This window comes from Microcaecilia unicolor, unplaced genomic scaffold (genome assembly GCF_901765095.1).
Source record: "Microcaecilia unicolor unplaced genomic scaffold, aMicUni1.1, whole genome shotgun sequence".
In the NCBI taxonomy this organism is placed as follows: domain Eukaryota; kingdom Metazoa; phylum Chordata; class Amphibia; order Gymnophiona; family Siphonopidae; genus Microcaecilia; species Microcaecilia unicolor.
Genome location: NW_021963145.1, coordinates 53,370 through 76,392, shown reverse-complemented (window position 1 = coordinate 76,392; position 23,023 = coordinate 53,370). Strand labels below are relative to the sequence as shown.

The window sequence follows — 23,023 nt, the reverse complement described above, 5'->3', positions numbered from 1 at the left end:
AGCTTATGTGATCTAAGCCACATATAAAAGTTTTTCTGTGGGTGAAACAGCATTTTACCACAGAAATAGGTGCTTATAACATTGCCCACAGGTTTGAGTTTGTGCTATAAACAAGTACTTTATGCATGGTATGGGCATTCTCAGTTACAAAACCTGCACATACGTGTTAAAGTATGTGCATGTCTGCACATAATTAGGCAGATCATTTGTGCCTTCCTCAAAGCTGGTGTATAAGTCTGTGCGAATTTTCCAGAGGTTTATTTTGTAATTTCACATGGGTACATGTCAACTTTTTAAAAATAGGTTCTGCCTGTACCCCTATGTGCCTTCACATCCTAAGTTCTCTGTTATAATATTACCTTTCACATAGCAAATAGAAACATACCTTAGTGATTAGATCATCAACAGCATCTACTAAGAGTAGATGCAAAGCCGTTGGTGTACAGGTGTGATGATAGTCTGCCTGCTGGTTGTGCTAGATAATGCCTAATGCATACAGTAGAGCCGGGGCTGCTGGTTCATTTCCACTGCAATGGCAGGCAATATCTTTTATTGCCATAAGCCAGAAGTCGATTATCTCCACAGAGGGAGCCAACAATCCACCTTTAGAGAGTAAACAAATTACAGTAGAGTGTCTGATTGGGTAATAATTGTCAAAGATGCAACAAAAACTATGCCTAAGGCACAAGTTAACTTTTTAAAAGGAGGAGAAGACCTTGGCGGTCCTGGCTCACAACACAGTTGTCACTGTAATTGACTTTGTGACAGATTTTAGATGCTGCCTGTGGGACTCTCATTCATCACTCAAAAACCTATTTTTCTTTTTATGCTAGTGAAAATGTTCCTGTGCAAAGATCGATCAAATCACATATATTTTAAAATGCTTATTATAGTCCCAAGGTTAAATAGCACTTTAAGTAATCCATTAAGTCCCAACAGAGGTCTCTGTTTCATCCTCTGGATTTATCAGGAGGCAAAAACGTGTTTTTGTTGCAAGATATGCCACAATGCGATTAGGAGTACATGATGGATTTTGTCTCCTGACAAAACCAGAGGATGTAAGAGAGGCCCCTTTCAAGACTTAATGGATTATTTAAAGATAAGTTCTCTTTAACCATAGAGCAACTAGGATCTATAGTATTGTTCCAGGAAGTTAATTGGACAGATTAGATGATTTGTATAGTCCTTATAGCAACAGAGAACATGATAGCAGATAACTGTAGTGATCACTGAAAGACAGATATCAAAGAAAAAGCTGAGCACCAAAGTCGGGGCCTAAGACTGGAAATCAACACTGAATACCTAACTTACTTCTCCAACCTGCCCCCAGCCCTGTTCCTACTCACTCTTTTAACCTCCTAAATGTAGATGCTTGGGGAGTGCTTAAATCTTTTGAATATCAATCTGTAAGGTATGAAGTTGATCTGTGTAGAAAAATAATTGATGGTTTACAGTTTATTTGATTTTTGTTTTTAAAGCTTGGATTGGGACAGACACCAGGTGAGCTCCTGAATCCTTTGGTTCTCAATTCAATTTTAAACAAAGCTCTACAGTATAGTCTGCATGGAGACTCCCAACTAGCTTCCAACCTCTCATTCGCATTGAAGTACCTCCCTGAGGTGTTTAAACCTAATGCACCAGATGCCTTGAGCTGCTTGGAGCTTCATTATAAGGTTAGTAACTGATAATCATCTTTTCTCTGCCTCAACCTAGGCAGAGTTTTGCTTTCAGCGTTTATAAAAATGGACTGTACTTATGGAATACAGCTGTTGATTTCTTACTAAAAATATGTTAAAAGAAAAATGAGAAAGCTGGGAATAAAAGACAGGTCAGGAGAGAGTAATGCGATAGCTCTTCCTTTGTCTAGGTTGATTGGCCTCTGAACATTGTCATCACAGAAAGTTGCATGAGTAAATACAGCAAGATCTTCTCCTTCCTGCTGCAGCTGAAGCACATGGTGTGGACACTGAAGGACATCTGGTTCCATTTAAAACGCTCCGGTAAGAGAGAGAAGACATCCACTACATACCTCATTCTGTCTGCATGCTTCTGTGGACTTAACACAAGTTTATACATTTTTTGTTAATGTGTGAATGTTACATTCATTTTAAAAATCATGTCCTATTTAATAAAACACACCTCCAAAGTTCTAACCTGCCTGGGACCGTGGCTCCCTCCAAGGTGGTCTGCTAGGCAGGCTAGAACTCACTGACGTCAGTGATGTCAGTGACAGCTGATTCCAAGGGAAGGGGAGGAGTAGGGAAACAAGCTTCGCGTGTTTCCCTACTCCTCCCCCTGCCTGGGAATCAGCTGTCAGTGCGCCGCTCCCTGCCACTTCGGAGCAAGTGGCAGAGAGCAGGGCAACACAGACACCCCCCCCTCGCCACATCACCAAACCACCCCCCCCCCCACCTGACGAACATCAACACCCCGGCCAGGCAGGGGGAGGCGTAGGGAAACACACAAAGCGTGTTTCCCTACTCCTCTCCCTGCCTACGAAACAGCTCTCAGTGCCCCCCCCTCAGCGCAACACCCAAGCCCCTCGGCATCACCCAAGCTCCCATCTCCCCTCGGCTTATTACACAAGCCCCTCCCCCGATGCATCACACAAGCCCATACCCACCCCTCCCTCGGCCACACCAACCCCCTCGCCACCCGCAGCCGCCAATACTAACACTGTCCAGCGGCTGCTGCTTCTCCTGTTGAGCAGCAGCGGCCTGGACAAAAAGAAAAAAGCAAAAAAACATTTCAGACCTCAAACAGTGCTCCGTAGACAGCCAGCTGGCATTGGCTGTCGTCTCTGCAGCCGCTCCTCCTCTCCCCTGTGATGTCGCTGCGCTCCTCTGGGGTCTTCCACTAGGGGCAGTGACGTGCAGGAGAGAGGAGGAGTGGCTGCAGAGACGACAGCCAATGCCAGCTGGCTGTCTACAGAGCACTGTTTGAGGTTTGAAATGTTTTTTTGCTTTTTTCTTTTTGACCAGGCCGCTGCTGCTCAACAGGAGAAGCAGCAGTGGCTGGACAGCGTTAGTATTGGCGGCTGCGGGTGGTGAGGGGGTTTATGTGCCCGAGGGGGGTAGGGGCTTGGGTGATGCACCGAGGGGGGGGTCTGGAACTCAAGAGGGAGGGAGGGTGGTGGTGGTGGGGATTACCTTGCTAGTGCCCATTTCATCTGTTTTGGAAACGGGCCTTTTTTACTAGTAATAGATAATTGATAATGTACTTAGTAGTTGCATTCCAAACACTGCAATTTCTTTAGACTTTGTGTGCATTGGCATTACTTGGTAGGGGCACCATTATCTTGCTGGCTGGTTGGTGTTGTAAAGAATACCCTGATCCATTTTAGCCTGTCATCTCCTAGTGCTGTTTTGTTGGATTAAAAAGCTTGCTTATTCATTGCAAAAGAAATGGAATGCAAGCAGAAAACGCCATTAATAATTCTCAAACCGTGTAGGGGGAAGGGATGGGAAAGGGGGAATTAGAGAGGGAGAGGGAGGAGGAGGAAGGGTATAAGAAAGGGACAAAGGGGTAAAGAAGTTAAGGGATTATAGAGGTATTATGTTTTAATGCAAAATGTTGTATGAAAAATGCATCTGTTGCTGGTTGAATAACTAATAAAAATGATTGAAACATAATTCTCAAACCGATGATAAGGCTACTCATTTAGGTTTGACACATTTCATAAAAACTGATCTCATGAGCAGTGTACCTACTAACAGAGAAATAAAGGAAATCTGAGTGAAACCTTAAACTGTATATACATGATTTGCTGACTGACTAAGAATACAGAGACAGAGTTTTTTCATTGCCTCATAGCAGCTAATACTTTATCCCATATGCAAAGGATGATTTATGGGCACTTTTTGACTGCTTAGGTTGTAGCAATTGATCTTATCAAGCCATGAATTGCTCTGTTCTCTAAAATGTTTTATAGAGCAAGAACCACTGCTGGAGCTTCATGTATTACTACAAGAGATGAAAGAAGATATTAAAGCAGTATGAGAGGAATTATCAATGTTAGCATCAGACCTCTGGGGGGAGATAAGAGAATTAGGTAATAGAGTAGAGGACTCAGAGGTGCGAATTGAGGAACATCAAGAAGCCTTTACGAGCCTAGATGCCTCCCTCTCCATGCAGCACACGAAACATATCTTACTGCTGGACAAAGTTGAAGATTTAGAGAACCGGAGCTGTCGCTCCAGTATTCGGAAATGGCAGATTATCTTAATTGCGAGCTGGTGGTGCAAACGTTTGCCAGCATGTTACTATCAGAGGAAGGTCAAGTAGTGATGCCACAGCACATTAAATTGGATAGAGCCCATCATGTGGTAAATCGCCCAAGGGCAAATCTACCCACAAACATCATTGCTTGCTTTACCAATTACAAAACCAAGGAAGCAGTCCTACAGAAAGCCAGAGCGAAAAGTCCGATAATGTGGGATACATACAGCGTGGAACTGTGTTGGGACTTGACAGTATTAACCCTATGCCACAGAGGAGAACTTAAGCCTCTAACTGCATACCTCAGGGAAAAGGGGTTGAAATATAGTTGGCAATATCCCTTTGCATTAGCCTTCTTTCTAGAGGGGAAGCGATATACACTAAAATCGCTGACTGAGGCGCAAGCACCATCTTCCCCGAATTGGCTTCTTCTTTTTCATCCTCTGTCTCAGCAGAAAAAAATCATCACAATCCAATGATCTGAAGTCACGCAGCTCTCGCCCCAAATGGCAATGGGTCGCTAAAGGCAGAAGGCGCCTGACACGTCAGGAATCAAACTCTATGTTGATAGCAGCATCTAGAACTTGAGGAATATCGTGACTGTTTTGAGGGGAAAAACTTATAAGAATCAGTAGCGGACACTTGGCTGTGCTACACGTGGAGAGTCCTCGTTTCATGGATAACGGTACTACCATTGTAGCCTGAAATTGGGCATGTTAGAGGTTTAACTAGTTGTTGTGTGAGTTGAATAGTCACATATCATGAGATCTTGTTGGAAGGTATATGATTTATTTGCACATCGGACTGCGGGCCAATTGCTTCTTCCTCATACTTGACCTTTTTGATCATGCCCATTGGGGTATGCCTTCCTGTCTTCATTGACAAATGTTTGAGGGGGGAAAGGGGGAGGGCTGGGAAGAAATTGAGGAGAGGCAATTGGGGACTTATACTAAGATTAATGGAGGGACAGATACATCAAAGTGGATTGCAGCATTGGAGGGGTCTCTGGATTAAGCTATTTGGAGGTGGAGATTTACAACTCACATAATTGCTATGCATGTCCCTTAATGTTAAGGGTTTGAATGTACCATATAAACATCAACTGTTATTTAAGGAGGCAAGGTGTTTGCAGGCAGATGGGCTCTTTATACAAGAGACTCATTTACTATCTAAATATGAATACTTACTTAAGCAAACAGTAGTTCGTTTTGCCTCTAGCCGCGTCTGCCCCAAAACTGCGGGGTGGGTATCCTGTTAGGCGAATCTCACCCTTGACAAATACGTAAAAGAATCTCAGATAAAGAGGGGCACTTTTTGATCATGGTTGTAGAACTTCGAGGGTTGGAGTTCACCCTTCTTAATTTATTTCCACCTAATCAAAATCAAGGCCTCTTTTTTTCAGCAAATGTCAGACACTTTAGCAAACAATGGCGAAGGTATGCTTTTGATAGGGGGTGATTTTAACATTCCCCTGTCAGTTGTGCAGGGATTACTGCTGGATGAATTTGCTCTTTTTCTCTGGGATTCCTGCTTGAGCTAGATGACACCTGCTGGGTCCGGGTCCCTCATCCTCCCAGCTGGGGTGGTACTGGGTCCTCTCTCCCCTTCCCCAGCCATCGTCCTTCCCTGGGTTTTTCCTAGAAGGATTGAAAAGAGGTAGACAAACAGGATAAGACAGGCACTGCTCTGTGGTGAGGGGGGAGGCTGTACACTCTCAACCAGGAAGTATTCTCTTTCTGTTTAATGCTTTTCCTTCTCTAGGCTTTTCTAGGCACTGAGGTAAGTGTTTTTTGTTTGTCTGCCCTTGTGGCATTTTGTTCTGTGGGACATGTTTTTTCACAGCCCTTTTTTTTCAGGCTTGTTTGTTTCAGTCACAGCGGCTGCACTGATACAGTCAGTGGGAAACTTTGGCAATCTATGAGCATTTTTTTTCTTCTCCTCCTGGCTGGAGGTTGCTAAGCATTGCATTGTCTTCTTGTTGCCAGTTTTTACTTTCAGCTGTACTCTCTTCCCACCTTTAGGCCTCGGTTTGTTTGTTGAATAATTGCCTGGTTCTGTTTTTCTTCCCTGGTTTGGTGGGCTTCGGGGACTGTTGAGGTTCTTCCATTGGGATGAGCCACAATCTAGTTAGTGGCAGCCCTCTGGGTGCTGTGGACAGTAATTCTTGTTTCCCTGCAACTGGTCATTTCTGTTTGCAGCCTGTTGCCCTCTGTCCTGGCTGTGATGCATTGTCACATTTCCCAAGTGTCTCATTTCTGTGAGTTGGCAATCCATTTCTCTAGGGTTCAGATACAGATATAGATCTCTGCTCCTGCTCTAACTAGGGCTGTACAATACTGTATGCTCAGAGTTTGCAGTTTTCTCTGGTTTCGGGAATCCACATAGCCACATTCCCTTGTCTTTTCCTTGTCACAGACATCCCTCTGGGAAGTTTTCCCTTGTCTCTCTTGTTAGCGCCGGCCGACTAGTTTGTCATCTGGGCTGCACAAGTCGAGAATCGCGTGTCTCCAGTGAGGTATACAGTACCTTTTCTTGTTCCAGGGACTGTCTCAGATGCTGTTGTAGCAGCATTGCAGCAGTCTCATGTCACCAGTGCCGCTAAGCATATTCATGGGTAGCATTTTTCAGTCATATGTGTAGTGCTGTCACTGTGTATTATGGCCAGTGTTTTCTTTTGCTGCACAATGGAGTTTTCTGGGATCTTTGTCCCTGAACTATGAATTCCTCTAGTTTCTGGCTATAGAACAAAATTCATGTTCTTTGTTTCTGAGCTTACTCATTCTTACGCAACTACAGCATGGAGATATACAGTGGGGGAAATAAGTATTTGATCCCTTGCTGATTTTGTAAGTTTGCCCACTGACAAAGACATGAGCAGCCCATAATTGAAGGGTAGGTTATTGGTAACAGTGAGAGATAGCACATCACAAATTAAATCCGGAAAATCACATTGTGGAAAGTATATGAATTTATTTGCATTCTGCAGAGGGAAATAAGTATTTGATCCCCCACCAACCAGTAAGAGATCTGGCCCCTACAGACCAGGTAGATGCTCCAAATCAACTCGTTACCTGCATGACAGACAGCTGTCGGCAATGGTCACCTGTATGAAAGACACCTGTCCACAGACTCAGTGAATCAGTCAGACTCTAACCTCTACAAAATGGCCAAGAGCAAGGAGCTGTCTAAGGATGTCAGGGACAAGATCATACACCTGCACAAGGCTGGAATGGGCTACAAAACCATCAGTAAGACGCTGGGCGAGAAGGAGACAACTGTTGGTGCCATAGTAAGAAAATGGAAGAAGTACAAAATGACTGTCAATCGACAAAGATCTGGGGCTCCACGCAAAATCTCACCTCGTGGGGTATCCTTGATCATGAGGAAGGTTAGAAATCAGCCTACAACTACAAGGGGGGAACTTGTCAATGATCTCAAGGCAGCTGGGACCACTGTCACCACGAAAACCATTGGTAACACATTACGACATAACGGATTGCAATCCTGCAGTGCCCGCAAGGTCCCCCTGCTCCGGAAGGCACATGTGACGGCCCGTCTGAAGTTTGCCAGTGAACACCTGGATGATGCCGAGAGTGATTGGGAGAAGGTGCTGTGGTCAGATGAGACAAAAATTGAGCTCTTTGGCATGAACTCAACTCGCCGTGTTTGGAGGAAGAGAAATGCTGCCTATGACCCAAAGAACACCGTCCCCACTGTCAAGCATGGAGGTGGAAATGTTATGTTTTGGGGGTGTTTCTCTGCTAAAGGCACAGGACTACTTCACCGCATCAATGGGAGAATGGATGGGGCCATGTACCGTACAATTCTGAGTGACAACCTCCTTCCCTCCGCCAGGGCCTTAAAAATGGGTCGTGGCTGGGTCTTCCAGCACGACAATGACCCAAAACATACAGCCAAGGCAACAAAGGAGGGGCTCAGGAAGAAGCACATTAGGGTCATGGAGTGGCCTAGCCAGTCACCAGACCTTAATCCCATTGAAAACTTATGGAGGGAGCTGAAGCTGCGAGTTGCCAAGCGACAGCCCAGAACTCTTAATGATTTAGAGATGATCTGCAAAGAGGAGTGGACCAAAATTCCTCCTGACATGTGTGCAAACCTCATCATCAACTACAGAAGACGTCTGACCGCTGTGCTTGCCAACAAGGGTTTTGCCACCAAGTATTAGGTCTTGTTTGCCAGAGGGATTAAATACTTATTTCCCTCTGCAGAATGCAAATAAATTCATATACTTTCCACAATGTGATTTTCCGGATTTAATTTGTGATGTGCTATCTCTCACTGTTACCAATAACCTACCCTTCAATTATGGGCTGCTCATGTCTTTGTCAGTGGGCAAACTTACAAAATCAGCAAGGGATCAAATACTTATTTCCCCCACTGTAGGTATTCTAGAGGCTTGTGTTGCTCTCTGCAAGGCCTCTAGGCTGCCCAATTCCTGCACCCTTGTCCGGGGCTACCAGAAGCAGTTGTCTTCTGTGATAGCACCACATCGCCATGTTTGGCGTACTACCAGTAGTCTTGGTCTTCCTCTGCCAGACATTCTGCTGCCCGCTCTCCAAGCCATGGTGGTTCGGTGCCCTGTGTGTTCTTCGATTCAGAATGAACCAAGATTCCCAACCTTTGCGGTGCCAGAGCCTTATTTTGGTCTGCTCTGGTCTTTTCAGCAATTTTGGGTCTCCAGGGGACTTCTGTCATTTCTGCTTTCTTGTGCGGCTCCTGGGCAGCAATGGATGGGGTATGTTTTACTGACAGGTCTTGATCATCAGAGTTTCTTCAGCCTCTCTGTTGCCCTAGGGGAACTTGTTTCCTGGATAATTCACTTACAGCCTCTTGCAATCAGTTGAGCTCTCATGCTCCTACCCTTATGAGTGCCAGTGTCTGGAGGTCTGAATTTGGGCCTATTCTGGTTCCACCTGCATTCTTCTCCACACTGGGCATTCCATCTTGTCTGCATATTGTTCCTCTGTGGTATCCTCATTGACTTCATCTCTGGATATGGAGCACCACTCCATCTTTGACTGAAGAGCATGGACCCATCTCTATCCATGGAGCTTCTCTCCATCTCTGGGAGGTTTGAGACCACTTGCCAAATCTGTCAGGTCATTCCTGTGATATCTTGCTAACTGTAAGGCACGGTTCCATAGTTGGATGGTGAGCACTGCAACATCCCTGGACATAGAGTCAGTCTCCATCTCTGCAGGTGGAGTGCTGCTCCATCTCAGAATGTATGGCTCAGCTCCAGTTTTGCATGTAGGGTTCTGCTCCAGCCCTTGAGTTGTTGAATGTTCGTAACTATATATTTTGCAGCACCAAGGCTTGGCAGTTCAAAATACTGAGCATTCCAGTCTGCATGATACCCTTAAGGGGCAAATTACTTGGAACTGCTTTTCTCTGTCTCCATTTGCTGGTAGATGGACATAACCTATTAGTCTGGACTGGTCTGGCATAACTAAAGTAAAGAAGATTATCAGATAAGAACATAATTTTTCCTTTGAAGTACAGATGAGGTCATTTGGTCCTGAGCATTGATTTTCGGATTTTAGATTTTCTTTTTGAATAAGTAGTTGCCAGGCTTTATTTATGTTGAGACCTTTGTCACCTTAAGGCTTTCTGCTTAGACTAAAAGTGAACATAATTTCTAGTTCTAGACAATTTTTCTGTCACACACTCTTTTATCCTCTTAGTTGATTTTTTTTAAAGAACATTCTGTACTCTGTAGACTTGACCAATATTGTACCTTGTGTTTTTTGTTTTGTTTTGTTTGGTAAACATGCCTCGTGGACGTCATTTTACAGTTGAAGAAGTTCTAAAACCACTTGAAGATTTGGAAATGAAAAATTGGATCAGATTCCAACATCACTGAGGAAGATATGGCCAACACAAGTATTTTGGATAGTGACAACAACGAACAATCTGACAGTCTTTTGGAAAGTGATGGATATGATTCAAAGCATTCATCGATGAGAATGGCTCATGAGTGTGGACATAGTCATCCAAGCCGTTCATCTAAGACAACCGGTCAGAGAGGATCTCCACAAGTCCTTGGGCGGGTTGAAAGATGACATAATGTATACATTGCCTCTCCAGTTGGGGAAAATTTGACCTGGCTCTGACAGAAGTTATTGGGAAGTTATTGACAGCATTTCTGCTCCAGAAGCAGAGGCCCAGCAAAACGTACTTCAAGAAACTCCTAGACCGACACAAAACATTAAATAAAAGAAGACAGCATGAACAGCGCATGGCAGATGTTTATAATGAAGCTATCCTCCTCTATATAAAAAGTGTACTGAAACTGAGGCAGTGAGACACCACAACTTCTTTAGAGAAACTTAATGTCTTCATTCCTCTTTTTTTTTTCTTTTCTCCCCTCTATTTATCTGTTTAAATATTGTATTTGTATTTTCTCTGGTTTGGCGTTAGCCTTTCCAGTCTCTTGTAAGCCACTTTGAGCCTGCATCCTGTGGGAAAAGGCGGGGTATAAATGCAATAAATAAATAAATAAGTAAATATGTCCATGATGCGTACAACACAAATGACCTTTCCATGGTAAGTCGTTGGTGTGCTATATGAGGACCCAGATTTTATTTATTTCCAGACATTTGATATACTGCAAATTGAGCCTATACAGACAACTGAGCAGTTTACAACAATAAAAACAAAATTCATTTATTCTGAAGCTGTGGGTGGGGGCAGAAGAAATAAAGACAAAAAGAAGAAATGAAAGGAAGAAGGAGGGGACAATAGATTCCAGGAAATTTTACATTGTGTGATTTGATTTAGTCAACAAGATCACTTTGGTTGAAGACAGATAAATTTGCATTACTTTCAGTACATGGCGAGCAAACCTCATAAATTTGGAATCAAATTCTGGCTTGTAGCAGATGCCGAAATAAAGTACCTTTTGAACAGCTTCCCATACTTAAAGACGATCACCGACCTGCTAACCAGCCTCTTTCAGAATATAAGCTGCTAGACCCTTCCTTGAACAAGGGAAGAAATGTTGCTACCAAGATTTTCTTTTATTTCAGTCAAAATAGGTGATAATTTGAAGACCAAGAGTACAAGCATCATAGGAACATTGAATTGTTCGTGAAGAGAGGTTCCAACATTGGCGAAAAACTCTGAGTGAATCTCTACAACGTAAACAAAAATTATCTAGTACTGAAAACCCTCCATCCAGATGTCCACATTGGAGCAGACAAAAAAAGATAACCTGACACAGTGGCCTTTTAGAAAAAGATGAAATCAGGGGTCAGCACTTCGGATCAAATGGCTCAAAAGTATTCCATGAAACAGGAAAGCCATAGATGGCCACTCCAGCTTTTCCACATTGTCCTTGATCTGGCTGCAGTCAACTTGTTGTATAATACTGTTACTGGCAAGTAGATAAGTGAACGCAAGTTTATCCTTCAGTTAGTTTTGAAGCTTCGACAGCATCACATCTCCTTGAGAAAGTGTAGGCTGGAAGCACCTGTCAACCAGGAAGAGCCTGGAGGAAACTTCAAATGATGAAGTGCCAGATTGCAATGTGCAACAAACAAAACCATGGAAGTTTGTGGAACCTGCAAGAAGCTCATGTGTGGTGGGAAATGTACCAAAAAAATTGAGAAGCTTTGTATCAATGTGGCATGCATTCCAGAATAACTAATATTTATAGAATGACTTGTTTTAAAAATACCTTTGATTTTTGCCTCCATTTCTTCAGTTATTTCCCCTAATTTCTGTAATTATTTGAAAAATGAATTAACTCTCCAAAATGGCTATAACCTTGCAGTAAGAATATAATCACTCTCCACAAATGTATTTGTTAAAAAATGAATTATAAATGAGTTATAATGAATACATTTTTTTGTTGTTAATACCTTATTTGCATGTAATTCTGTTCAGTAGTTGTAAGTTACATCTCCTATTTTTATATAAGAAGCAATTTTAAATTAGGGTCAATGTCACTGTTAGTGGTTCTAGGAACGGAAAATTTATTGGTAATTCTAGTGTTAAATGTTGACATATGAAATATCATAAGTAAATAAATAAATGAGATCACTATCAGGCTCATTTTGGAAAGAGAAGGATGCCCATCTTTCGACACAAATCGGACGATGGGGTCCTTCTCACAGGGTCGCCCAAATCTGTATAATCGAAAGCCGATTTTGGACGTCCCCAACTGCTTTCCGTCGTGGGGACGACCAAAGTTCACTGGGGGGGGGGGGGTGTCAGAGGCGTAGCGAAGGTGGGACTTGGGTGTGTCTAACACATGGACATCCTCGACCCATAATGGAAAAAAAGAGCACTTGGACAGCTTTACCTGGTCCTGTTTTTTTTTTTTTTTTTACGACCAGGGCACAAAAAGGTGCCCGAACTGACCAGATGACCACCGGAGAGAATCGGAGATGACCTCCCCTTACTCCCCCAGTGGTCACTAACCCCCTCCCACCCTAAAATAACATCTTTAAAAATATTTTTTGCCAGCCTCTATACCAACCTCAAATGTCATACTTAGGTCCATCAAAGCAGTATGCAGGTCCCTGGAGCAGTTTTAGTGGGTACAGTGCACTTCAGGCAGGCGGACCCAGGCCCATCCCTCCCTTCACCCGTAAGGGCTATGGTAGTGGTGTACAGTTGTAGGTAGTGGGGTTTTTTTTGGGGGGGGGGGATTTGGGGGGCTCAGCACACAAGGTAAGGGAGCTATGTACCTGGGAGCAATTTCTGAAGTCCACTGCAGTGCCCCTTAGGGTGCCCGGTTGATGTCCTGGTATGTGAGGGGGACCAGTGCACTACGAATGCTGGCTCCTCCCATGACAAAAGGGCTTGCATTTGGTCATTTCTGAGATGAGCATCCTTGGTTTCCATTATCGCCGAAAATCAGAAACGACCAAGTCTAGGGACGACCATCTCTAAGGATGACCTAAATGTCAAGATTTGGGCATCCGTGACCGTATTATCAAAATGAAAGATGGACGTCCATCTTGTTTCGATAATACGGGTTTCCCGTCCTCAGCAAAACTTGGGCTTCCCTTTCGATTATGCCCCTCTTAGTAACATTTCTCCATGGTTCCTACAAGAGATAAGAGTTCCAATTTTCATCACTGATTTTCTTTTCTTTTCTTTTAGCGTTGGTAAATCGTGCATCAAATGCCGTTCAGTTTCGCCAGCTCCAGCTCTACAGACATGAGATGCAGCATTTTGTGAAAGTCATTCAGGGCTATATCGCTAACCAGATATTGCATGTGACATGGTGTGAATTTAGGAACAAGCTATCTGCCGTTGGAAACCTGGAAGAGATTCACAGAACACATGCAGAGTACCTCAACAAAGCACTGTTCCGGTAAACAGTTACCACTCTTACACCTAATCAAGGAAAAATACTAGGGGCCCTGTTTACTAAACTGCGCTATAGACGCGCTATCATTTTTAGCACGCGCTAATGCTAGAGACACCCATAGGAGTATATGGGTGTCTCTAGCATTAGCACGCGCTAAAATGCTAGCGCACCTCAGTAAACAGGGCTGTAAATGTGGTTCCGATGGTCATGTGCCAACATTTTAGGGGCTTTTTCAGCACTACTGGATCTCACATTTTTTCTCTTTTCATGAAAGTAGCACTATTGGATTCTATGCTTTCATGCATACTTGGGGGTTTGTAATGTTTTGTAGGGCAATGGGAAAAACAAAATTAGGTGGCAAGAGCTTTCAGAAAAAAAAAAGATGCAGCCAAAAAGCAAGAGATATATTTAGTATACATGGTCCTACTTTCGTAGAAGTTTGTGCATGGAGCTGATTGTCTTCCAACTGTGCATTAACTGGGGGGCATTTAGAAGTCGGTCACTGTGTCAGACTGGGTTTGTGGAGGGCATAATTGAAAATAAAAAGAGTCTATATATATATATATGCTTTTAAAGGAGTAGCTGTAAGACAAAAAAAAAACCAAACTTTATAACAAAAGTTGGCAACTAAAACAATTAAGAGTCCCCTTTTTAAATTTGAAGAGGGGTGGCAGCTGGCAGTTTCCTCTGTTCTTTTGGGCTTCCAGCTCATATGCTGTGATCTGACACCGTGGACCTTCAAATGCAACTGCCTGAGGATTATTTTTTTCTCCAGTTATGTAATTTAGTTCAGTCATTTACTGACACATTGACCATGCACTAGGACTGTCCTTGCATGATGACTGTGACTCCCCTGGGGCTGTGAGCACTGCCTCCACAGCATCCCCAACCTCACTTGAAGATGGGAGCCAGGAATGGAAAGTGGATGTGTCAAGGGTGGATTGCCCCAAAGAGTAAAATGTAAAGGTGATGTATCTAAGATATACTATAAATTTAGGACATTTTAAGTGTCAGAAATGCTTAACATCTGAAAGAAGTAAAAGAAAATACTTAGCTTTCTTTGGTGCCTCTGAAAGAATATAGACAGAGTATTAAGGCAGTTTTCAAAGGATTTTCTCCAGATAGCTAAATAGCTGGGTAAATTCCTTGGACTTAAAACTTCCCTCCCCTTAATGCTCAAACAGGTATATTTATAACAGTGGACTTCTCTACTCTAGCACCCATTTTTAACAGAAAGCTATTTATCTGATACTGTCCCCACCAGAGAAAGACATAGACATAGAAACGCATATTCACACACAGGCAAAGGTGCATGTTCAGGTGCTGGACTGCTGCCTGCTGCTGCTCCTGTGTACATTTAGTGAGTGTTGTCTCCCCCTACCAGCTCTGCCATTTGTCATGTAAAGTTATTGTAGTGGTGCTAGTTCTTTGCCTCAGCCTGCAGTACCCTTTTCACAGTTTCCCCATCCCTCTCGCATTACTGTTCTTTTCCGCTGTCCAAGACATTTACCGGTTCCACTGGCTCCCCACCTTCCCTCCTGTGACTAGAGCTGCCTTCCCATTGGCTGGATCCTAGCCACAGTCTCTGCTTGTAATAATGCTGAAAGCACACTCACTCATACATGGGCCGATGATCAGAAGCAAATGCAGGCGCTAGAGGCTGTTAGCGCCATACTAGAGCCTGTGTTTGCTACCGCCCCACAATCAGAGCCCCCAAGCATGTGAAACAATGCGCTCGTGGGCTCTGAATGCAACTAGCATGCACAGGGCTCTTAGCGCAAGTAGCATGCAAATGCATGCTAAATGTATTCCTCACCAATGATCAGCAAGCAGCACACCAAACAGCGCTCTGTCTGCAGCAAACCCTATGCCAGCTAGGAGCTGGTATTAGGGTTTGCAGACAATTAGGGAGGAATGGTGAGCTCTGTCCAGCATGCATTTGCATTCTAGTAGCCCCCCACCCATTCCCCCCAATGCAGCATCCCCCCCCCCCCGCAGGAACACCGACCCCCCCTCCCTTATATAGTGTGAATCCCTGCCCAATGCATCCCAGGATGCGCAGGGCTGGCGCTGCCATTTTTGAGGTGGCGCAGATGGAGGAGGAGGGAGGCCACCTCCCTCCTCCAATGAAGGTAGGGGGTGAGGAAGAGGGCCGCTAGGCCACCAGGTCAGGGGGGGGGGGTTGAATCGCGGCCCACTGGGCCACCAGGGCTCTATTTGAGGGGATGCTAGGGGAAGTTAGGGGGGCTGGAGACCCACCGGATCTCCAGCCCCGCCCCCCCCCCCGAACTTGTGTCGGGAGGACTTGAAGTCCACTGGACCTCTAGCCCCCGTGCTGCTTGTCTCGAGGTGGGGGTACTAGGCCACCAGGGCCATGCTGTTTGGGGTCTGGTGGTCCCATGGACCTCCAGCCCCTGTGTTTGACAGGTCTGGGCTTTTGACAATCCTCCCGCATTTTACCCTATGATCAGCAATAATAGTGCGCATAAATTTACATGCTATTATCTCTGATCATAGGGGCAGTATTTTTATAGTGCTGTTTGGAACAGTGCAGGACTTTTGATCATCTGCCCAACAGTGAGGAGGATTGAAGAGCTGAAAATGAGAAGGACGGATCAGGATTTTTTTTCGTTACATTTGTACCCTGCGCTTTCCCACTCATGGCAGGCTCAATGCGGCATACATATACAGGTACTTATTTGTACCTGGGGCAATGGAGGATTAAGTGACTTGCCCAGTCACAAGGAGCTGCCTGTGCCTGAAGTGGGAATCAAACTCAGTTCCTCAGTTCCCCAGGACCAGAGTCCACCACCCTAACCACTAGGCCACTCCTCCACATTCATTTTGTATGCTATGAGTGCGAGTCCTGTAAAGTGGAACTTAGCAAGTAAAATGTCGTAATACTAGAATTGTATTGTTGGTTCAATATGAATGTGACTGGGCAGACTGGATGGACAATGCGGATCTTTATCTGCCGTCATTTACTCTGTTACTATGAGTCCTAAACAGTGAAAAAAAATCCAGCACATTAGCCATCCTTTTAGCTTCCAGAGATGAGTGCAAAAATCCGTACAAACCAGAAAATATCCAGACAGTTGAGAATTCCAGCTGCCTGATGCTGAATATTTCTATCAGGGACCCCCTAAACATTTGATCCCAGGTTTAAACTTCTTTGCCTGGTGTTTAATGTCTTTGATGACACGGCCCCTGATTACTTCACTGAGAAACTCTTAAAGTATGTACCTAGGAAAGCTTTTCGGTTAGCAGCACCAACATTTATTGTGTGTACCAGATAAGATCAGATTCCAAATCACTAGATTAAATGCATTTGTGTTTGTACGTCCATCCTTCAGAACTGTCAGAAGATGAATGGATGGTTGTTTACTCAGGGCTTTTTTTGTAGGTTAATTAGTAGAAATGAGTCATGGTTGGGGAGAATGATCAAGAGATGCAGGATGGAATGAGAATGTAGAGAAATCATATGATAGCTGAGAGGAGGCACCAAGCACCAGGCCTCCCTCCCACCACCCACCCAGCATCAGGCCGGCCTGCCTCCCTCCCACCCACCACCCAGCATCAGGCAGCCCTCCCTCCCCACCCAGCACCAGCCCGCCCTCCCTCCCTCCAAGCACCAGGGCCACCCCTCCGAGCACCAGGGACCCCCCTCCTCCGAAATTTAAAAGGCATACCTGGTCGGGGTTAAGGTGGCGTTGGCAGCGAAAAGTATGTTGTTTGCTCGGCGCGCCTTCGGTCTTCCCTTCTGTCTCTCAAGCTGTGGTCCCGCCCTTGCAGAAACAGGAAATGAGGGCGGGACCAGAGCTTGAGAGACAGAAGGGAAGACCGAAAGCGCGCCGAGCAAACACAACATACTTTTCGCTGCCGACGCCACCTTAATCCTGACCAGGTATGCCTTTTAAGTTTCAGAGGAGGGGGGGCCCTGGTGCTTGGAGGGAAGGTGGGCGGCCTGGTGCTGGGTGGGAGGGAGGGAGCGCGGGCGGGCGGACCAGCGACGGCGCGCGTGCCCTCTCTGGCACGCGTGCCATAAGTTCGCCATCACTGCACTATTTTATTGGGAAAAAAGTGGTGGGGGGATTTTAATTGTATCATGCCTCAAGCTTATTAAAGTAAGGAGGAGTGTAATGAATTTAGTACAATAAACAATAGTTTGCCTAGGCCTTAATCCAACGCTGCCTGATTTTGTTGTGTTTTTTTGCATATTGTGTAGGGGCCTGCTAACAGAGAAAGCTACCCCTGTGATGAACATTATACATAGCATTTTCAGCCTGATCTTGAAGTTCCGTGTCCAATTGATCTCACAGCCTTGGAGCTGTGACACTGAGCAGCAAATGGCAATTCATCCCAACTTTACTGTGATGCAGCAGTCCTATAACACCTTCAAATATTACTCTGATTTCCTTTTTGAAGGTAAGATGACACACAAGCCAGGCTTGCAACAAAACTGCTACCTTCACTGGAAGCTTTTCCAGATGATTGAAATTTATTCTGGTACAGAAAAGGTAGTGAAATGCATGAATCCTTTGTTGCTGCCAGTGTATAGCAGCAGCGAGAAATCCTAAAGCCATTGTTTTAAGGGTCACCCAAGGGTAAGAAAGTAGGATACGAAGAGAAAAGAAATGTGTTTTGTCTAAACTAGACAAATAGAATTTGACACTTTGATATGCTGCAAGTTTCTTGTTAAGGAGTTCTGCCAGTGTTGCTCCCCTCAATGAAACACTGTATTCAGTTAAAATAATTGAACAAGGCACTAACAAGAGAGGGGTCATTAGAGACGGACAGCTGCCTAAGATGCCCTGCCTTTATTCCTACAGTATTAATATACACCAATTTTACTTAAATAGAAGGGAGCTCACAATCAATCTCTGATATATATGCCCAGCTTCAATTTATTTCTTGACACCAATTTATCTCCAGGATCCCCTGACTCAGGAAGGCATAATTTTTTTAGGATCAGTCAGATAGGCGTACCCTCCCCTAATAAGGCTAAATGAGCGTAGCATATATCAATAAGGGGTGTAACGCAATCCTCATCAATCCTTATAAACACCCCCTAGCTCACGGAGATCAAGGCTAATGGCATCCACGTGGTCGAGGATTTCTTGTTTAGAGGCCTTGATCTCTGCCCTGATCTCTTTGAGACATTTGGCCAGCTCTTTAGGTATTACAGTGCTTAGGGCAGTTCTACGCACCTCAGCGCTAGAGGCAGCTGACTCATCCTGAAGTGTTTCCCGGATCGTGCGACGCGTGCCTCGAGCGGTTCTTCGCCACTTGCCTCGTCGAGCTCTGCTCTCCTTCTCGCGGCTGGGATGCTATCGTTTTACTCATTTTGTTTTCGGGACCTCCTCACGTCTCCAGAGACCGTTCCCACCACTTTTGCAGGACTGGATGACCGCAAATGAAGCGATTTTTAAGCGGGTAAGCGCGGAGCTATGGGCTCAGGCAACCATTCAGGTCCGTGACGTCACCAGAAGTCCTTCCTTAATGTTTTTTAACTGGATACCATCAGCTCCACCCAACCTGTGACACTTGATTGCAGCTTGGAAGCATTAGTATACATTCACACCAGTAATTATTTCTGTTAGGGTGGAGCCCATTAAAAGGTTGATTTGACAAGTGACTTGTGCATATAAAACAGAGTTTAACACACTCAAATGTAAACAAGCATAAAACACACCACCTATTTTTCCTGGGTGAAGCAAGCGCAGGATTGACACTTATGCAGGTGTTCTTACATGTGGAAATTACTACAGATTAGTTTCTTGTTCCTCTGTCTATCCATTGCGACACTGATGTGCCTTCCCAGACTAGAAACCCTGATATAAAATTACCCTCCCAACATACAAAGAAAAACTTCCTGATTTCATAGAACTGCCGTGTTGATGTTAACTCAGAGTGCAAATAAAATTTGCAGATCATTATTAATTGCCATCTAGAAAAAAATCACACTCTGAGTAGTGTAATCTAACTTCAGAATTTAACCACTTAAGGGGAAATTTTCAAAATAGTTGTATTCAAAGTTCACATGTACTTTTTTCAGTTGTGGGCTTTGTACCAAGTTTTCAAGTTAAAGTGCAGATCTGCTTTCACATTGAAAACTGTTGCAAGAACAAAGTAATGTAGAAACAAAGGACATGACAGTAGATAAAGACCATACAGCCTGCCCATCCAAACAAACAGCCCAGTCTCTGTAACCCTTTCTGTTCCCTCAGAGATCTTTAGTGCTTGTCCCATGCTTTCTTGAATTGAGAAACTGTCATTGTCTTCACCAGCTCCACTGGAGGGGGAGGTAGCCTCGGTGCATTTCTTCTAGCAAAAAAGGTGCAAGTACTCAAATGCCAGGGCACCCTTCAGGGGTGGGGTGATCACTGAGGGACCCACCCCACAATAGCCAGGTCCCCTGCAACCAGTCACAGAATCTATGACAAGGCAGAGTTAGTGTGTAGAGCCTGAGTTCTTTCATTAAAACTTGGGGACCATGGGTCAATTTTAGCAGACAATGGAAAAGGTGCCGATACTCAGTACCCTCAAGTACCCCCTCAAAAAAATCCCTGGGTAGCCTAGTGGTTAGAATAGTTGGCTTGATATTCACGGCTGGCAGGTTTAAATATCAGCATTGCTACCTGAAACCTTGAGCTGTTCACTTCACCCTCCATTAGTATAGGTGCGTAATATTCATGCAAGCAGTGATTTGTTGTGCACATAGATTTGGAAATACAGTCTGTATGCATTCGTTTTCTTCCCATCCTCAACACAACACCCCACTGACCTTTTACCCCTAATTGATGCTTTGAAAATTTCCCTAAATTAACAGTCCTGCTTTTGTAGTCCCATGTCATTAGGGTTTCACCGGATATTATTCAGGATTCACGATAGTCAAAATAAGATCCCACTAATATTTGGGGGAATGGTGGATTATAGATTTTGCATTGAACCAACGTGCTATAAGTTGTCAAATTTTTTTTTACTGCTAGATTTTGAACATAAGGGCTGTGGTGTTTAAAATGTCCAGTTAAAGTGTTTGATTGTTACAGCTTTCAGGTATTTTGCATTTTTATCATGACAGGAAAAATGCTTACTTTTTCTTTGTCTGAATTTTTGATTGCAGTGGTGACTAAATTGGTGAACAGAGGCTACCAACCACATCTGGAAGACTTTCTTCTGCGCATCAACTTCAATAACTACTATAAGGACACTTGAGCTCTCCCTTGGACACCAAATAAATGGCAGATGTTTAGCTCTGTAAAGTGGCTGTAAATGTTTAGTGTAAATACAATTTGGTGTAATGAATAAATGAGCAAAGGTCTTCCTTTAATTTCTCAAATATGTTGACTGTACATATTCTGAATATCCAAAGCAGAGGTAAATAAGCATCTTTATTATAGGGATGTAGAGGACTAGCCTAGAGATTAGAGCAGCGGGTTGAGAATCAGGGAAGTTGGTATTCAATCTCCACTGCCCCCACTGGTACTCCTTGTGACCTTAGGCACGCAGTCTTAGGGCCCTGTTTACTAAGGTGCGTTAGTGTTTTTATTGTGCTTACACTTAGCTTGTGCTCTAACCATGTAGGTGCCTATAGGGATATTGTAGGCACGTACATGGTTAACGCGCGTTAAAAATGTGAACTTGCTTATAACGCTGCTTAGTAAACAGGGCCTTTAGATTGTAAGCCCTTTCAAGGGCAGGGACGTACTTACTGTAACTCTCCTTACACTCAGGTTTGGAAGGGTGAGTAATTAAATCCCAAATCCAAATACATTACTGTTGTGGCATAGTGTCTGTTTCAGTTAGAATACAAAGACACTGCGGTTTTTTTCCTCCTTTGATACGCTTTAACTTTCATAACAGTCTATAACGGCAGATAAGCACTATAAGGGCCATATAATCTATCCAATTTATTTATTACTGTGCTGCAGACCCTAGATGATCTCTGGCTTTATCTATATTATTTGCACCATTTAAAAACTAAAAGAAAACTCAAAAAGTATTTTTATCACTTAAACTTTTATTTATTTATTTTTTAACATTGATATGCACATATAAAAAATAACATGCTTAATATTGTATTCTCATAAAATTTGTAAATAAAGTTCAGAAGAACAATGAAAAAAGAACGGTTGATATGTCTTATGTTCTTGTTTTAGTAATAAACAGGGCAAAATCCCTTTATTCTTCACATCCTTCTTTAAAATACTGAAAAATGGAGTCTACCAAGCCGCAAAGGTAACTTAGTTCCTGAAGGGAGAATATGATGATCTTTCATAAGCAATAATGAGGTAAACTTGGAGATGGGCAAATTAATTCCTAGTAATAGCAGTAATATGCATATACATTACAACAACACAGACCATTTAACAACACCATAGCAGAATGATAGAACATTCTTATAATATAAATAATGCTACAAAGTCAGTATGATACAATGTAACATCTTTAATAGGCAGCAGAGGGAACAAATGCATTTGGAACATATTGACAAATAAGATGGGTAAGGCAGCCCTGGATCCCTGATAGGGTGAAAGAAGCCCATTAGTTAATCCATATGTGACATGCTGAGTGAAAAGGTACCAAAAGTGGGGTATGTGACTTGTTTATACCACAAGATAGAGGGAGATCAACTGCATAATCCTGCAAAATTTCATTCTCAGGGATGGACTATTACATTTTTAAAAAATGAGAAACATTTATCAATTTAAAAAATCCCTCTTTAGATACCTTTTAGGCAGTTGCAGTTTTGAGGCTGTAACACATGGAAAACATTGAAGTTGTAAAAAAAATTACATAGTTCTATTCTACTGACCCTATAGTATATAAAATTTTCAAAAATGAAAGTACCCAAATTTACCCCTCCAAGCTTTTATAGTCTTTATCCCTGTTATTTGGAACCCAACTCTTGGTACCTTTTCGCTCAGTGGATCACATACACGGGTTACAGGTACCTTGAGGACTTGGCAGCAGTATGGAACCTTTCTCCTCGGAGAAAGCATATATTCTCAGTTTGTCAATATGCTACAATTAGTTTAATACACATAAAGTTCAAATAGCACAGGTCATTCAGGGACCCTTTTACTAAGTCGTAGCAAAATGTGGCCTGCGGCATTGCAAGCATGCCGTTTGGGTGCACGCTGGGCCAGTTTTTACCACGTCCTGGAAAAAGGGCACTTTTTATAAGGGACTGGAAATGGATGCGCAGCAAAATAAAAACCAGCACACGTTCATTTTCGGCCTTAGACCTTACCACCACCCATTGACTTAGCGGTAAGGTCTCATGCGCTACCCAGGCAGTAGGTATGCAGTGCACGCTGACTGCCATGTGCCACATGGTAGAAAATAGAAAATATTTACCGTGTGTTTTCAGCTTGCGCGAAATTCAGAATTACCACCTGGGGCACGCAATAGCCGGACTGTAATGCTGATTTGGTGCATGCAAGCCCTTACGCACTTTTG

General features: G+C 43.6%; 1 protein-coding gene across 1 annotated transcript in view; it reads left to right on the top strand.

Moving 5' to 3' along the window:
• The window catches only part of LOC115459004 (gamma-tubulin complex component 6-like), a 64,984-nt gene extending 43,385 nt beyond the window's left edge, over positions 1–21,599 (top strand). Inside the window, exons 21-25 of the mRNA XM_030188865.1 lie at positions 1,479–1,673; positions 1,868–2,000; positions 13,351–13,564; positions 17,787–17,986; positions 20,685–21,599. Of these exons, the coding sequence (XP_030044725.1) occupies positions 1,479–1,673; positions 1,868–2,000; positions 13,351–13,564; positions 17,787–17,986; positions 20,685–20,776 (834 nt within the window). The 3' untranslated portion in view covers positions 20,777–21,599. The remainder of the gene's footprint in view (positions 1–1,478; positions 1,674–1,867; positions 2,001–13,350; positions 13,565–17,786; positions 17,987–20,684) is intronic.
• The last annotated feature ends 1,424 nt before the right edge of the window (positions 21,600–23,023 follow it).